General features: G+C 35.3%; 1 protein-coding gene across 3 annotated transcripts in view; it reads right to left on the bottom strand.

The window, feature by feature from the left end:
* RNASEH2B (ribonuclease H2 subunit B) overlaps positions 1–19,272 on the bottom strand; it is a 60,668-nt gene that overhangs the window by 5,232 nt on the left and 36,164 nt on the right. For 2 of the 3 annotated variants that reach the window (XM_010363816.2, XM_030922223.1), the window contains 6 exons: positions 18,716–18,780; positions 16,670–16,775; positions 14,164–14,245; positions 12,743–12,785; positions 8,156–8,236; positions 5,385–5,748 (listed from right to left, as the gene is read on the bottom strand). In XM_010363816.2, the coding sequence (XP_010362118.1) occupies positions 5,632–5,748; positions 8,156–8,236; positions 12,743–12,785; positions 14,164–14,245; positions 16,670–16,775; positions 18,716–18,780 (494 nt within the window). In that variant the 3' untranslated portion in view covers positions 5,385–5,631. Of the gene's footprint in view, positions 1–5,384; positions 5,749–8,155; positions 8,237–12,742; positions 12,786–14,163; positions 14,246–16,669; positions 16,776–18,715; positions 18,781–19,272 lie in introns of those variants that run through there. The other variant, XM_010363817.2, reaches the window with a different exon arrangement.

Here is a 19,272-nt window from a genome sequence, read left to right on the forward strand (position 1 = left end):
GAAGAGAGATACAAAAGTACTTAACAAAATATTAGGAAAGAAAAACTCATACTACATATAAAAAGAATAATGTACTGTGACCAAGTAGGGATTATCTCAAGAATGCAAAGTTAGTTTAACATTCAAAAATCAATAATTATAATTCATATATTAAAAGACATTCCTTTATTAAAAAGAAAACTACTTGATCATCTAAAGATACAAATTATTTGATAATATCTACATATGATAATACCTATATATTCAATACCCATATATGATAAAAACTCACAGTGAACTAGGCATGGAAGGAAACTTTCTCAGCCTGATAAAGGGAATCTACAAAAAAACCACATACATAAATACTGATAGATACATGGATAGATTGAGAAATGTTGATATGAGTATATAGTGTATATATGTGTGTATACACATGTTGTACACACACGCACACATTTCCTAGCGTTGGCTCCTAAGCAATGACATACCAATAGCAATGAGCATACCTACTGCCTAGATCTTGGTTTCTAAACTCCATTCTTCCCTGAAAGGAACCAGCATTCCTTGCAAAAAAGGTGGATTCAGGGCTTGCACAGGGAAAGTACAAGAGGCTGAAACTCCAGTCACAGAAGTAGGAATGTATTAAAGAATGAGAGAAACATACTCAAAAGATACAGAAGTCAGCTTGAAGGGTCTCCCACTAGCTCTTCTGAAACAACATGAGCATTAAAATTAATAATAATAATGTAATATAGCCCACTGGACAAAATAAAAATCTATAAATCCATACTGTTAAGAATTCATAAATGAGTGAGGAAGCAAGGAAAAGGGAAAGTTCTTCCTTACAGAAGAATACCAATTGATAAATATAGAAGACATGAACGTTAGAAAATCATCAGATCCTACAACTAGTGGGCAAACATCTGATAAGAAATAGGATACTTACAAAGTCCCAGAATACTTACCCACAAATTACTTATTAATTACAAAAATAATCAACAATAATTCACAATGAAAAACTTGTAGGCAGCACCTTAATCAAGTGATCAAAATCAACAACACTGATATTGGGATAGACTGTGATTCCTGCCATGGTATACTGAGAAAGATATATTGCTTCTGTAGGTGCCCTAAGAGTATGACCTGAATTTAATCAGAAAGAAACATTAGAATGAGAAATATTCCAGCAAATATTTACCCTGTACTCCTCAAAAATGTCAAGTAAGATAAAGAACAGATGAGAAATTCTTGCAGATTAAAAAAAACTGTAACAACAACAAAAAGGCTCCAGTGCTAGATAGTTTTACCTCTAAGTTTCTTAAACATTTTCCAGCAATAAAATATAATGCAAAATGGATCCTTCCAGAATATTGGAAAAAATGGAAAGCTAGCCTAATTCTAATGCTAAAGCCTAATAGCAGCATTGCTTATGAATATGGCTGCAAAATTCCTTAATAAAAGCGTAGAAAGTCTAACTGAAAACTACATTTGACAAAGGCTAAGAAAGATAGGATGCATCCACTGTGCTATTGATCCTTTACTGCCAGGAGGAGTTTATCAGACACTCGGATACAGTTTGATAGTAGTAAAAACTTTATGGGCACTTCAATAGATGCCAAAAAGATATCTGATAACAACCAACACCAATCACTAATTTAAACCTAAAGGAAACTAAGTATAAAAGGATGGATATTCTTTATCATATTAGCAACAGCTAGTGTCAGAATTAATGGTAAAGCACATCAATAAAATCACCAGTTAGACACAGACAGCTATTATTACTCTTTAATACTGTTCCGGATATTCTAGCCCATGTAATATAATGTAAAAGATATAATAAAAGAGGTGTAACTATTTGAAAGAATTGCATGCAATTTTTAAAAACTAAATTACATATTATATTATGTACTGAAATCCAAAATAAATAAAATGGAAAATTTTTCCATTAATAGTTTAGTCAACTGGTTATTTAAAAGATAAATATATAAAAATATAAAACTTTACCACAAAATGACCAGTTGGTAGACCTAGCTGGAAAAAACCAGATTTCATTAATAGCAATGAAAATATCTACACATACACCTACAAAGAGATGTCTAGAACCTATTGAAGATGAAGAACCAAATGTTAGTGAAAGGTATGCTTAAGATTTGAGTAAATAAAAAGAAATACTATATTCCCAAATAAGAATATTTAAGTTTGTAAAGATGTTTGTTTTCCCAAAGTAAGTTATGCATCTAACAAAATCTTAATAAAGATCCCATTGGAACTTACTCGAATTTGACAAAATAATCCTACAGATTAAATGAAAAACTAAACTGGTGAGAAAATAATTAAATTACAGCTTTACCTCACAACATATTTAAACATAATTATACATTCTCTAGATGATGTAAGTAATTAAATATGAAACAAAAAGAGGCCAGGTGTGGTGGCTCACACCTGTAATCCCAGCACTTTGGGAGGCCAAGGTGGGCGGATCACCTGAGGTTGGGAGTTCGAGACTAGCCTGACCAACATGGAGAAACCCTGTCTCTACTGAAAATACAAAATTAGCTGGACATGGTGGCACATGTCTGTAATCCCAGCTACTCAGGAGGCTGAGGCAGGAGAATCACTTGAACCCGGAAGGCGGAGGTTGTGGTGAGCTGAGATCACACCATTGTACTCCAGCCTGGACAACAAGAGCAAACTCCATCTAAAAAAATACCAAAAAAGAACCAAAAATATAACTATTAAAAAATCAGAAGAAAATAAAAGTGTCTAGTTAAATTTCCTGTAAAATGAAATACCTTTCTAAGCACAATATCTGTGAAAAGGAAAAGTTTATGTATATATGTCTATATCAAAACTAAAAATACTTGCATGTCAAAAATCATAAGCAAAATTAAAGGCAAAGTACAAACCAAGAAAAGAAATTTACAACAAACACAGTAGACAAAATTAATGTCCTTAAGTTATAGAATACTTTTAGTCAATAAGAAAAATATTGATACTCTAATAATGTAGCAAAGAATATAAAAGACAATTCTCTATAAGATGCCAATTGATTAGTAAGTACGAAAAAATGTTCAAAATCACTACTAATGAATTGAAACCACAATAAAATATTTTTTCACTTATTTCCAAAGGTAACAACCAGTGCTAACAAGGCGGCATTAAGCTTTCACACCCACTGTTTGTTAGAGTGCAAGAGTCGATAAGCTTTCCCTGAAATATATTCCCCCAAATATATATTTGAAAATCTAATAAGCCCACATCCAAAAATCCATTATAAGGAAACAATAAAAGATGTGGACAAATATTTACTTATAATCTGATTCTTCAAACACTGAACATTTGTGAATAATCCAAATGTCCAAACAGGATCATGGTTGTTAAACAATCAAATATCCAAATAATAAAAAATTACACTGTCATTAAAAAAAAAAACCCATATTTACAAAGAAGAGTTAGTAGTCTGGGAAAATAGTAACAAAATAATGTTTATAAAAAGGTAACTAATGTGATTCTTCACAGAATTAGAAAATAACTATTCTAAAATTCATATGGAACCAAAAAAGAGCTTAGATAGTCAAAGCAATCCTAAGCAAAAAGAACAAACCCAGAGGCATCACATTATCCAACATTATCCACATTATCCAAGGCATCCACATTACCCATGCAAACTACACTATGAGGCTACAGTAATCAAGACAATATAGTACTGATACAAAAACAGATACATAGGTCAAAGGAAGAGAATAGAGAACCCAGAAATAAAGCCACACACCTATAGCTATCCGATCTTCAACAAACTCAACAAAAATAAGCAATGGGGAAAGGACTCCCTGTTCAATAAATCGTGCTGGGATACATGACGAGCCATATGCAGAGGAATAAAACTGGACTCCTACCTATCACCATATACAAAAATTAACTCAAGATGGATTAAAAACTTAACTGTAAGACCTCAAGCTATAAAAATCCTAGAAGAAAACCTAGGAAATACCCTTTTCAACATCAGCCTTGGCAAACAATTTATGATTAAGTGCTCAAAAGCAATTGCAACAAAAATAAAAATTGACAAGTGGGGGCCTAATTAAACTAAAGAGCTTCTGCACAGCAAAATAAAGTATCAACAGAGTAAACAGACAACCTACGGAGTGACAGAAACTATGCATCTGACAAAAGACTAACATCCAGAATCTATAAGGAACTTTACACAAATCAATAAGATACAAATAACCCCATTAAAAAGTAGGCAAAAGACATAAACAGACACTTCTCAAAAGAAGACATACAAGTGATCACAAACATATTAAAAAATACCCATCATCACTAATCATCAGAGCAAAGCAAATGAAAACCACAATGAGATACCATCTCCCACCAGTCAGAGCAGGTATTATTTAAAAGTAAAAAAAATAACAGATGATGTTGGCAGGGCTGCAGAGAAAAGGGAACACTTTTGTTGAGAATGTAAATTAGTTCAGCCACTATGGAAAGCAGTTTGGAGATTTCTCAAAGAACTAGAAACAGAACTACCATTCGACCCAGAAATCCCACTATTGGCCACTACTGGCTATGTACTCAAAGAAAAATAAATTATTCTACCAAAAAGATACATGCACCTGTATGTTCATCACAGCACTCCTTACAATAGCAAAGATATGGGATCAACCCAGGAGTCCATCAACGGTGGAATGGATAAAGAAAATATGGTATATATACACCAAGGAATATTACACAGCCCTAAAAGAGAATGAAATCATGTCCTTTGCAGCAACATGGATGCAGCTGGAGGCCATTATCCCGAACGAATTAATGCAAAAAACAAACAAACAAACAAAACCCAGAAAACCAAATACCACATGTTCTCACTTATAAGTAACAGCCAAACATTGGGTACAAATGGACATAAAGATGGCAAAGATAGACACTGGGGACTTCAAAGGGATGGAGAGTGGGAGAGGAGCCAGGTTTGAAAAATTACCCATCGGGTACTATGCTCACTACCTGGGTGACAGGTTCAATCACATCCCAAACCTCAGCATCACACAGTATCCCTCTGTAACAAACCTGCATATGTACCCCTTGAATCTAAAATAAAAGTTGAAAAAAAAAAGTCATAAAGTTACTATAATTCCCTTCTAAAAAGTATTATAAGAAAATATATTATCTCTGGGTAATGAAGAAATGGGAGATTGAAATTCTTATTTTATTACTTTCTCTATTTTCTACAAAGAACATGTATTCATAGAGAGAGAAACACCATTAAAAAAATTTACCAAAAACTAAAGTCTTTTTAAAAGTAATAATTTACCTGACAGTTTTGTAATCCAGTTTCCCTCAGTATACTAAAAATATTATTACTATACCTACTGGGTGCAAAGTTGCATTAAAAAACAGTCATACACTCTAACATTGTCACAGGTCAGTTTATTGAGAAAATCCTGATGCTATATGTTAATTTATCCATAGCCATGAAGTTACACAATTACTTTCCCATATTTCATTCAGGAACACAAAAACCAAATGCAAAGAAATGTTTAAGAGAACATGAAATTGGCCTCTTCCTTCCCCCCATCAAAGGTAGTCATTAATGGTCAGGAAGGACAAATTGAAACATGTAAAAAGCAAATATTTTTGCTAGATTTTATTTTCAAAGTTTCAAACCTTTCCAATTTTTTTTTTATTTTTTACACCAAAAAAGGTATCAATACTTTTCATTCCACTCTTGTCAACTTTAGCCAAAGCCTTCTGAGCTGCAGTCATTTTGCTATTTTTCTGTTAATGAAAATAAGAGAGAAAAATTGTTATGAATGTAACATTTATTAATCATACATGCAAATCAAAGGAGACTGCATGTCTCAAGTTTCATTAAGGAAGGTAAGCATCCCCCACTAACATGCTTCATAAGGGAGTGAAAAAGTTCTGATTTCTATTCAGAATTCAGACCTAAGAGACAGAATATGTTAAAAGAGGTGGAAGACAAAACTGCCGCCTTCTAAGGAGCAGAATGTTCCAACCAATGGTTTACATTGGAAGGGGGGTGGATAATTCTAGAGGGCGCATAAAGTGCAATAACACAAACAATGGAACTGACACAGGCCGCAATTGTCAGAGGTAGGAATTACAGCCTTGTATTACCACATGATGAATAATTCACACCAATTTACCATCTGATTTCATTCATTTGCTCCATGGGAAACCAAGGACAACCCCATGATATTCAAAAGATGACTTGTGTTGCAAAGCATCCCAGACCAGCAGGATAGCTGCCTTATTTTTCCTCCAACAAAGCAATACTTTCTAAAAAGCTGACTCCAAATAATTCTGCCCTGTACATTTCTCTCTCTCTCTGGTCACTGAATTTTTATCTTCCATGTCTTATATAAAGCACTTGCAGAAGGTAAATAGCAGCTGATTTAACTTTGATGCAGATGCACCACAGCTTGTTTGGAAGAAGCATAAATGATGGGAATCAAAAAACAAAAAACCACCTATTTACCTGGAAATTGTAAGAAAAAGTCATTGCCAAAGTATCTTTTAGAGGCACAGTATATGATTCCCACAATTCTGCTTTTCACATTCAGTCACTTATAATTTAGTAGGCTTATTTTTGACTCAATGGTGCAAAGCAACAGTCTGCTTCAGACTTATCTCTTCATTTAAGACATTCCCCATGCTGTGCCCAAGTGGAGACAATAAGTGGCACTCACACAGAAGGGCGGGGCACAAAGATTTCTCTCAGAGAAACTGACAATGTCCCTGCTGACACAGCATTGGGGTAACTAGCTATTTGGGCAGATCTTAAATCGAGCTATCCCTAATATCATATGCCCAAATAAATTACATATTGATTCAAGAATAACAGTTCTAAAAAACATTAAACTCAAAGGGGAGTTAGTATTTTTAAAATCTAAGTGAAAGTTAACTTGAGATGGGCAATGCCTTTCTAAGCATAAAAACAATGGAAAAATCATAAAGGGAAACAATTTCTGTACTTAATCCTCAGAAAAATTTAACACTGTTAAAAAATCAAATGAAAAGGTTAAAACAAGTTTGTATCCTATATTTCACGAAAAGTGTATAGTAGCCTTAATTTAGAAGGAGCTCATACAAAGCAACAGAGAAACATTACTATCTCAACATAAAAACAGGCAAGGGACAGGAACCAACAATTTGCAACAATGCAAATGGGCCATAAGCATTTGGAAAGACAACCTTTCCAGTTAAAGAAATGTAGCCTAATTTGACAGGCACCAATGTTCAAGAATAAAAGTGATACTCAATGCCGTCAAAAATGCAAGATAAATACTCATTGGCAATAATGTTTGGGAGCACAAATTTCTACAGTTTTGAAAAGCACTTTAGCTATATATATTTCAATTATCATGAAAGAGTTCATGTTCTCCAAGCTCTTACTTAGTTCAAAGTTGTGTCTAATGAAATGATTGGAGATACAGTCTATAAGTAAGAATGTCTGTCACTTCAATAAAAACAAAAAATAAAAAAATCAGAAGTAACCTATATGTCCAAATATAGGGGAATTATTAAATTACATTCCATATGGTGAAATAAACACCCATGGCTGAATATCACAAAAACATGAATAATTTTTCAAAGAATGTTTAATGACATGTGAACATTTTCACAATTTAATGCTAACTAAAAAGGGCAGAACTGAGTATTATAATGCCAGTGTTAAAGGCCACATATGTATTTACAAGGCATGTATAAAACTCAGTAAGGAATGTCACCAAAATGCCATTTGCCAGGGTGAGTGCTGAATGGTAAAATTGTTAATAATTTTTATCATCATCATAATTTCTGCTTCTGGGCAGCAGGGTTGATAAAAAATTACCTGGAGAGCTTTCTCCTTCCTTTCCCACCCGATCACTCTATGAATACATAGCAAAATTTAGGCACACTCTTGATAAGTAGTATATTGTTTTTCTTTGACTCATTATAAGTCTTAATTAACTAGTAACTTAATTAATAAATCATAAATGCTTAACATTTTCATTGTCATACACAATTCTGAATTAATTATTAAGTCACAGAAATGCAAGTTAATAATTCTTCCTGGTCAAAACTGCAATCACAATCAAGCGTGCAACTGTTCCGGGTGTATTCATGCACATTGCCCACTGAGTACGAACGATACGCCACTACACCTGAATCCACATACCTTTTCAGTCTTCAAATCTTTAGTATTAAACTTAGTGTAATCTTCTTTTGCTTCTACAGGCTCATCTGATAACTTTATTTTCTGCAACATTAGAGCAGTGAAGTGGTGTCAAATGTCACCTTGACACTAACATCAATCCATTAAAAAAAAAAAAACAACATGTATAATTTAGACCTCCACAGAGGCAAATGGAACAGAAGACACAGCAAAGGGCTTACTTTTTACAGGCTCCTTTACATTTTGTCAATCATTTAGGGAATCAAGCCACACATCACTTCTAAGAAGCAGCCTTGGTGATGGTGGATATGATTGGGTAAGTACATGGCTGAGCTCCTTGGCTGGTCTAGCAAACACAGGCTTTGTAGGTGCCAGGTACGGTGGGCACGAGGGGATTGCTAATTACCAGATGAATGCAAAGCACAGAAGTCAAAATGAGAATAGTCTCTCGAAGGAGGCCAGGTGTCCAGCCAGAATCCCTATTTCATTTACCTCTTGGGCTGGTTTAATGTTCACTTATGAATGAAGGGACAATATTATTCTAGAATCACTATCTTTGTACAGCTTCATGTCCTTCCCTCCTTTCAATTCAATTTCCTTACTTTATCCATGCAAGAACAACCTTGCACAAGCAAGCAGCCAGCAAGAGAGGGAAGCACAGAGAGGCTAAATGAATAGCTTAAGGTCACCAAGTAGATGACTTCGGCCAAGGTTTCAATTTTGATACAGTGTTCTTTCCATTAGGCCCAATGCAACTAAGTCAGACTTTTACTTAACATTTTCTCCTTTCACATGAACATTTTACACCAGTGAATAGGAGAATCTTGTCAAGGGCTAGATTTTGGCCTTAATGATCACAATATAGAAGAAATCATGCCACAGTTATTATGTAAAAGGTACAATAGCAGGGAAGACAAGTCTTGCTTTGAACATGGAGAATTGACTGCATGGTAATCACAAGCCAGATTTTTATAATTTTCAGGCTGTTTGTGGAGACACCAGGCTGACCAGACCCAACATGGATCTACCCTAGGAAACAGACTTCTTCCCAACTTCATTCTTTATGCCCCTGCTTGGCTAAACAAAGAACTGGTAGAATTGGTGCTAAAAGATTCCACAGCCCATGGTGTTTTATCCCATAACCCAAGAGGATAAAACACCATGTCTTGAAATGGTTTGCTGTAAAAAACAGAGGCTCATCCTGGGAATATACCATATACTATAGGAAAACCTCTTGGCCACACAGCAACCTCTAGCAAATTAATCATTAAAAGACGAAGACTAATCCATCACAAATGAACCACCTATCAGCACCAAGTGAATGGATATTTGCAACTTTGTTAAGAATATATGTTTCGGCTGGGTGCAGTGACTCATGCTGGTAATCCCAGCACTTTGGGAGGCCGAGGTGGGCGGTCACTTGAGGTCAGGAGTTCGAGACCAGCCTGGCCAACATGGCAAAACCCTATCTCTAATAAAAATATAAAAATTAGCTGCGCATGGTGGCATGTGCCTGTAGTCCCAGCTACTCGGGAGACTGAGGCACGAGAATTGCTTGAACCTGAGCAGAGGTTGCAGTAAGCTGAGATTGTGCCACTGCACTACAGCCTAGATGACACAGCAAGACTGTCTCAAAAAAGAAAAAAAAAAAAAAAAAAAAAAAGAAAAAAGAAAAAGAAAAAAGAAAAAAAGTAAAGAAAAAAGAATACATGTTTCTATTTAAATTAAGACAGCAAAGAGTGTTTAGGTGATGCACATTTTTTCTAGAAAAGTATCTTCAGCTAGGAGTGTGGAACTCACAGCTAATAATGCTGAAGGCCAAAATATTTTTAAAACACAAAAAGCTTGAAGTTATGAGGATGCTGTGGCAAAATGTTCCTAACATATATGTCATTATAAACACTTAGACATCATTCCCTTTTTTTCTTTAGAGACAGGGTTTCACTGTGTTGCCCAGGCTGGAGTGCAGTGGCTATTCATAGTTGCGATCATCACATACTATAGCCTTGAACTCCTGGGCTCAAGCAACCTTCTGCCTTAGCCTCCTGAGTAGCTAAGACTAAAGTGTGTGCCACTGCACTGATGAGGTTCACTTTTCACTGATAATTCAAATAAAAAGTGTTCATTACAAGAACTTCAGATGAAAGGTAATTTTGTATGGACATAAAATGTTTAATTGGAGAAATGATTTGTTCAGGTGTTTTAATAGCTCACAACAAAACAAGATACCAGTTATAAGTATTTAAAAAAAGAAAATGATTGCAGTAGTCTCTACATATAACTAGTTTTTATGTTATTCCTAGTGCACTGTTGAATATATTGGAAAAAAAGATGATTGAAGCATTTACTAAAATTTTTGTTATTTAAAAGACCAAATCACTATGGATTTGGGAGATTGTTTCAGCAGAAAAGTGGCTCAGAAAGACAGTAACAAATGACTAGATGGATACAGTTCTGGAAAGAGAACAAACTACAGAGTACCACAGGGATTAATGTTAGGCCTTCTTACAAATGATTTGCAAGAAGGAACTCGGGAACATCTCCAAACCCACTGGTTGTATTCAACTCTGCTTGCTGACAGTGACAAATTGAAAAGACTGGAGCGAGTGAGGGTTGGAAGCTGAGTTTCAACAAAGGCAGACATATGATAGTAAAGGAAAATAACATAAAACATATTAAGGATGACAAGCTCCATGCTATCGATTACAACATAGATACAAAGATACCTAACAGCTACTGGAATATATTTCCTGCAAACAGTCAACTATATTACTGTAAAAATCAATCAAATCCTGGGTACAGACAGGAAAGCTAGCAGAAGATATGTCCTACGCTTGTTTAAATGATGGTACATCATCCAATATAGTTTATAATGTGTACACTGGAACCCCAGAAAGACACAGAGTAGAAGACCTCGAAAAGCAACTCAAATAATATAGAAGACAAGGCGGGGGTTTAGGAAGAGCAAGATGCCAAAATCGAAATCAGGGCTTGGCAAATGACGGCCCAGGGGCCAAATCCAGCTGGCTGCCTGCTTTTATAAATGAAGTTTTACTGGAACACAGCCATGGTCATTCGTTTATGTATTATCTGTGGCTGTTTTCACAATAAAACAGCAAAGTTGAGTAGTTGCAACAGAGTCCATCTGCTTCATGGAGCCTAAAATATTTACTATCGGGCTTTAGAAGAAAAAGTTTGCTGATCCCCGATCTAAATCATAAATGATGAAGTCACAAACAACTTAAATTCTGAAAATTAAAATAAGAAAACAGAAATCAGGAGCAGAAAAGAATAAAGTTATGAAACATATTACTCCAAAAGGTACCCAAGGCTAAAGCTTTCAAGAATAGGTTTAGATCAATTCATGAATGATCTCTAAGTTACTAAGGAAGACAGATATTTGGGAGAAAAAAATCTGCTTAATTTTTGGATGAAGAAAAATAAGAAACACTCTCAGAGAACCTACCCTCTTAGTTTCAGCAACACAACTGTGCCTGTCTAGGTCCTCTAGAGCTACTGTCAGAGATTAACTACTGGAATGAAAGAAGCATGGGTCTGGCCTACAGCAGTCCTTAGATCTTACAGCAACAGACTTCCGCCCAGCGCATTCTCCAAGAGAGTAAAAAATGCATTTTTTTTGACAACATGCTGAACATAGCCCCAGACAAACACTGCTGTACTTTCAATTTTCTGTCCTTTTCTAAGGACAATGTTTTTGGAGCCACTACCACCTCTATAAAGGGAATGATATAAAAAATTCTGAGCATGTTGGCTACCTTATAGGCCAAAGAACGAATGCAAGGGAGAAGGAAAGTTTGTAACATCCGCAATATGTCCATTTTACATTCTCAAGGCATCCTTTACTTTGCTGGCTGAAGAAATGACCTCACTGACAAGCTGGTGCGCATGCTTATTTCCCTGTCTTGGAGCAGCGTTTAACTCATCTGAGATCTGGTCTGGGCTGAAGGAATGCTGCAATTTGCAGTCAGGTATGGTTTATGATTGGCTTCTCCATTCTCTTGATCTAGGAGATAAACACACCAGCTGCAGAGGAGCTGTGGGTAGCAGCCTGAGAATGAATGAGGAAAAGATTTTCCACTAACAAAGATTACATGTAAATTCATCAATCATTTCAAATTCAGAAAAAAAGTGATCATCCTTTCTCAAAGGACTCTTTGTGTTATGGAAATTATTTTCTGTTCACCTTTGTGTGCCAGTGACAATTAGATTGGCAAAATGAGTTTTAGTTATATATAGAGTATGCTTAGTGATTACTAAATTTAATTAAGTGATCTAACTAATGCAGGAAGATTTAATTTTAACTATATGCCTTTAATATTTTCACAGGGGTACCTTGCTAAAACCAACTCTTCTTGGGTTTTCATGGCACTTTATTTACCATTCAGGTGGAATCTACAAAAATAAAAAATAGTGATGGACAGCCCACTACAATCTTTATTCCACATGGTATCACTCCATGCAAAATGGATTTAGTATGTTTTAAAATATATTAGAAAAAACTAAACTCATGTGGTAAGAGTGTAATATTTTTCTAAGTCCCCCAAAGATATCTTAGTCACAGCTTCTTACCTTTGATGGAGGATTTGGCAATGAGGCTGAAGGTGCTGGAAGCCTAAGGAAGTTAAAAATAAGAATCAAAGTCATGGTTTTTCATAGACAAACAAAGACAGGGCCAACTTAAGACTTAGTAAGTCCTACTTTTCACCTTACAGCTTTACCTCCATATATCTTCCTGTTCAATTACCTCAGTGTAAAGAATGAAAGTTTTCTCAATAAAAGAGTCTTTATTTTGATACGTAATTCCTTGTTTTGGAGTTGTCTGAACTAAAAAATAAAATTAGAACCCATCTGTTGGAACAGAGTTGCTTTTCTTTAGCCTCTATAAATTTGTGTTTGGGTGTTGGAGTATTTTTTCTTCATAATAAAGATGCTAACATATATTTAAAGGTGAAAATTATTTTAACTGTTCAAAAAAAGCCACATAAATTTCAACTTTTCTTCCATTAGAAAGCAGTTTAATTGGCATACCTTTCTTCTGAACTCTTCAACCAAAACTTAAAAATGTTAGTGGAAAGAAAGGAATCTATACAAATAATGGAGTACAAAGACATGAGGTCTCTAACAAGACAAGCAGCATAGAAATCTGGGGATATTAAGCAGAGGGATATGATTATCAATTTGAAGCAGGCTTTCGACACACTTTAACTATTATAGAAACCCGCTTCCAATCATTGTTTTTTAAAGTAGGACCTCTGGAATTTGCTAAAACCAGTAACTATATCTATTAAAAAGTCATTTTATCTTCATGACTCAGAGGATAAAAAGGATTTATAAGGATCAGGAAAAGCTATTAAATCATCACACGCATAAAATCTTAACAAAATTAAGTAACGATTTTGCAAAAATCTAGAAAATAAACACTTCTTTTTCAACTTAAAGTCTAAATGCATAAACTCTTTATAAAGAAAGGAACATACATTAAACCATTCTTAAAATCCTTCTTCTGCCCCTCAAAGACACAGATTGTGTTTCATATTACTTTGACTTCCAAGTCTTGGGCATAGTAAAGTCCCTTTAGTGAACATCTAGTGATAATAGTGCAAATGATACAAATATTTTATAAACTTTAAAAAATTCTATATTCCATCTACTCTTTCCATCCCTCCTTTCTACCTCTTAAAATGATCATAAAGAACCAAATTAGTTAAGTATAATTGAGGATAAAATTTTAACATAGTTAATCCTCTAAAATCAGACCAAGCCATAATTCCAATCTTGACATTAACTAGTTCCTGCAATCTGTATCCATCAAATCAGTTCATTCCAATCATCCATTAAAAATCACCTCCAAGGCACAAAGTAATATGATACAGCTCAAGAATAATCTTGTATCATAAACAGTGATATGATAAGCCATAAGGAAACCCCACTGCTGGGGAAACCAAGAAGCAGATGGTACTTCATTATGACTGAAGATAATCAATACTTACTTTAAGTATTTAGATAAGTCATCACTTAATTCTTTAGGGATGTAATCAGATATCAGACCATGGGCATAACGAATATAATCCTCTGAAAGAAACAGAAGGAGGAGTGAAAGTAAAAAAAATAGTAATTATGGTGGTTTCACAGTCAAACTGACCTGAGTTCAAATTCTGACCCCATCTGGATAAAGGGAACTCACTTAAGCTCTAGCCTCAGTTTTCTCATTTGTAAAATGGGGATAGCAATATCTATCTGTCAGACTAGTGGGAAGATATGATGGATGAGATATGACATGGGATGATACCAAAGATAAAAGATAAAACAAGTATAATACAGTAGATGCTCCCTAAATGACAGTAAAAACAAAAACTCAGGGTTGCTTTCTTAGTTGAAACCATTGAATACAAATAAAGTTTAAAAATCAGCTGTAACAATATGAAATAGTCATGTCTTTGTTAAAAGGGTAATCTTTTCTAAGCCTGCTTCCATAAAGAATAAATCTAATTATTCAACAGTAATGAGCATACTCATTTAAGAGACATAAAATACCATATGTCTCTATTACTAGGTATTTGCTTTATAAGAACCTTGAAATATATATATATAGTTCTATATGTACATATTCTATATATATAGTTCTACATACACACACACACACACACTCCCAAACTAATAAAACACTTAAAAAAACCAACTAACTCAGCAGAATTTATCATCACTAGTTCTAAAGCATCTGGATTCTCAGTACTAAAATGCAGCTCTGGCAGCAATTAGAAATACAGTTACATAAGAAGACAACAAAAACTGTTTCAAAACTCTGTTCCTGAATTCAGTATTTTATGTAGAATACAAGCAGATAATCAAACTTAATCATAAGATGGGATAACCACGCGGGGATATAAATCACCAAAAGCAGACCCCAGGTTTGCTGCTGGGATATTCATTCACTCCCTTTTTTCCATTCTCCTCTGCTCTCAAGTCAAAGTAACAATTTGCCTTAGTATTACATAGAAAATGACTGCCGTCTGGTGATCACCTGACGTCAAAAAGTCTTCAGTAAGAGATTTTCATTGTCAACGTAGAACTGAAAGTTATCATTTGACCCTTCTTAAAATTGCTCATGGTTCTGGGATAGTCATTATCCAACGAGTCATGACTAGACAAAGAAAACTATTTTAAGAAAGTCAACATATAGTTCATTTGCTTCCTCTGGTACCAAACCAAGCTAAATATCTAAAAAAGGAAATAATGTACAATATGTAAAGCTTACTTTACGGCCAGGACACTAAATGGCAATATATAGCCAAGCCCAGAACCTTAATATGTAGAGTACTGGTAAAAGCACTAGACTTAGAACAGAAGATCTTGAGGATAAGTTACTATCTCTTCATTTTAAAAATGAGATGATCTGTCTAAATAACCTCTAACATCCCTTCTTCTACTTTTAAAACAAAATCTATGGTTCCATCCATCCATCCATGGATGCATCTATCCACCCACCTATCTATCCATTAATCATCTATCTCAATCCCTCATCTTCTATTGTTAAAGCCAATTAAAGACACTGACAGCTGGTAACTCAGTATGGCAAAGGTGCTGTCCACCACTCCCAGAATAGCAGTAGTCAACTAGCTATACATGCAAGGCAGATTCCTGCAAATCAGATTGCCTGAATTACTATCAATCACAAACAGGCCACTATTCCTAATTTTTATTTATGTAATGACTAAAGCCATATGTATACCCTGAACAAGGGAACAACGAATTGGAGTTTAACGTCAGAATAATTTCTGTTTCACCATTTGAGATTGTTAACTGTATTATATAGCTGTCCTTATTCAACTATACATATAAGAGGACTCTACTTAGAAAAGAAAATAATATACCTTTTTGAGATTATGAAAGAATAACCTAAAAGAAAAATTGCCAAGTAAATCAATTTTCATCTAAAATCAAAGTATATTGATTCCTGTATCAGGAAACATGCGTCTTGAGAAGAAAATACAAACAGATGCAGCCACTGGAACAGTACAACTGTGTCACAGGAACAGTATTACAAAAAGGTTATGAGTGTGGGCTTGAGAGACAAGTTCCATAAATAGCTCAGCTTTGCCATTTACTAGTTGCGAGACTTTGGACAGGGCCTCAAGACACTAATTATGAAATTTACTGGGAGGGTTGGATGAGATGATGTTTGTATAGTGGCAACTTAGCAAAGGGCCTGGCACACAATACACCCTCAATAAATGATAGCCAGGGTTGTTACTACTATCAGTGTAAAAGAATATTTGCTGAATAAATAACTTAAGTATCAATGAATAACAGAAGTAACCTATGGTAGAAATATTCTTTGCTTCTGAAACAAGATGCACACCTGCCACAATGTATACCAGGCATTGGTAGGACTATGAGGCTTCTGTGACATTAAGATTTTTAAATCTTAAGATAGACATTTACTCATAAGCAACTTACTCCAGACAAAAATCATTTCTGATAACATGCTTTACTTACCTTCCTTGTCAGTGGAAACTTGGTCACCAGAGAAAAATGCAGTTGACTGTACCCGGGAACTGACATTCACATTATTGGTTTTTAATGCTGCTGTAGTTTGGTTAACCTACAAAGCAACCAAGAGGGGAAAAGCAGGGTATTTTCAACTTAACTTTAGAAATCTATGACTTCATAGGTGGCCTTCAAACCATTTAAGAGATCTGCAAAGAAGTATTTGAGAACCTAGAAGTATCTTCACCAACACCAGAAGATGAGAAATGGCTGCCCATTTGAAGGAAGGCTGAGTGGCAGCAATATCTCTGGATGATCTCACTACATGGACTGCCATGGCCTACACAATATGAGAGGCAACATATTGTGATAACTGAGAGCTCTGACTCTGGAGTCAGGCTGCTGGGCTTGGCTCTGTAACCACGGCTAGTTACTTAACCTTTCTGTGGCTCTATCTGTGAAATGGGGAAAAAAATAGCATCCACCTCATAGGACTACTGTGAAAATTAAATAAGGTAATATATGTAAATAAAGCCCTTAGAATAGAACCTGGCATAAAATTTATATGTAATAATTTCCTAAATAGAATAATATAAATTTCCCACTTCCTAGGAAATATAATCAGTAAGTATAAACTCCTCTTCACTATTCATGTCATTTTCCTTGGCTAAGAGCAAAAGTAAACATCAAGGATTCTGCTTCGCATTGATACTCATTCTTCACCTACATGGACTACTACTACTACTATATCACAAATGAAAAGTGAAACATGGCACTCTAAATCTTTCCACTACTTTGCACATTAGGAGCCTGATTATTCTACTGGACTCATTTCCAGCTTCTCAGGCTTCCAATAAGCCTGGTAACATGATATGACAAATAAACATGATTAAATGATTATTATTATTTATTATACTTTAAGTTCTGGGATACATGTGCAGAACGTGCAGGTTTGTTACATAGGTATACATGTACCATGGTGGTTTGCTGCACCCATCTACCCATCACCTAGGTTTTAAGCCCCACATGCATTAGATATTTGTCCTAATGCTCTCCCTCCCCTTGCCCCCACCCCCGAAACGGCCCCAGTGTGTGATGTTCCCCTCCCTGTGTTCATGCGTTCTCATTGTTCAACTCCCACTTACGAGAGAGCATGTGCGGACAAACACGATTTTTCACATAGAAGATGGAAGAGAATCTTAGGAAACAGTACTACAACTACTGGTATGCACTGATCTTGCAAAAACTTTATCATTATTCTATCTGGTTTAGTGAGATTCTTAATCAATGTGAAAGTACATATTATCCTTAGACCAGTGGCTTTCAAAGTTTTTTTTTTTTTTAATCACAACCCCATGGTAAGAAATATACAGCAATCCAATACTTAAACACATATAAATATGTTTCATAGAGCCATACTTAATATTTGCCCTTCCTCTGCTATATTTTAATATATCCCATCCCATCCTAATCTATTTCATTCCAAGAGAAATACTGGTTGTGACCTACTAAATTGATTTGCAATTCACTGCCCCAGTCCTTCCATTAGGTCAAGATTCTTAGAATCACAAAGATACAGGCTTTGCCTGTAAGATGACCCCTCCTCAGCATCCAGACCCTGAAAGCAGGACATACTTCCTCTAAACCTGAACACCTTTGCCTGGCTGTGTCCCTGGGTCCCTTTGCCTGGCTGTGTGCGAGCAACATCACCCTTGGAGACACCTGCAGGACAGTGGCCAACAAGTGCCAGGCCTGGTATCCTCTTACTTGGAAGACTCAAATCTACACCAACAAATTATTTCATTCCGTAGTAGGATCAGGGAGAAATGAGAATGCAGGTCATGAGAAAACATAAAGTTAACTTCAGAGATACACAAGTTAGGGAGGATTGAAAAGTCAAAGCCTTCTTCTCATACTTGGTATCTCTACACAATTTTCCTCTTTTCACGGAATATACAGGATGGTCTCTGGATTCAGACTTACTGCCTTCTTTGAAAATGTCTTAGAGAATTGAATTTTTTTCTTTTACCACAAGGCACTAGAGAGGAACTATACCTTTTTTCCCAGCCACTTTAATGTCTTCTCTTTGCTGTACTTGTAATATTTCTTGTTGTCTATTTCTGGATTACATTAAAAGAAAAAAAAAAGACTCAGCACAATGAATTTAAAAAATAAACTCATAAGGTTGTATCATACACAAGTTAACCATTTAAAAATATTTCATAAGTTTATATACTTGAAAAACTTAATTTACAAACCTGAGAACATACTTGAAATGTTTTTTTAAATGTTAGTAGTAATGTGGCTACCTTAGGAGTCATCAACAACTAAATGAGTAAGAATTTAAGGACACCTTCAAATTATACACACAACTCTGTAGAAAAGGTAATTTTAAAACCTCAGCAAACTATTGTGAAAGGAAAATAAATCTTGGTGATAGGGACAGGAGGCAGGGAAATTCTGGGCAGAAGAGGGCCGGTCCCTAGCCACGGCCCCACCCTCAAGCCAGACTAAATTGTGTATTCAGTGGAAGGTTGATCAAAACAATGCAACCTTTTGTCTCTTCTCTATGTCTAATGTGGAAGCCCCCACTTTGAGTTGTTGCTGCCTTA

Source organism: Rhinopithecus roxellana, chromosome 18 (genome assembly GCF_007565055.1).
Source record: "Rhinopithecus roxellana isolate Shanxi Qingling chromosome 18, ASM756505v1, whole genome shotgun sequence".
Classification (NCBI taxonomy): domain Eukaryota; kingdom Metazoa; phylum Chordata; class Mammalia; order Primates; family Cercopithecidae; genus Rhinopithecus; species Rhinopithecus roxellana.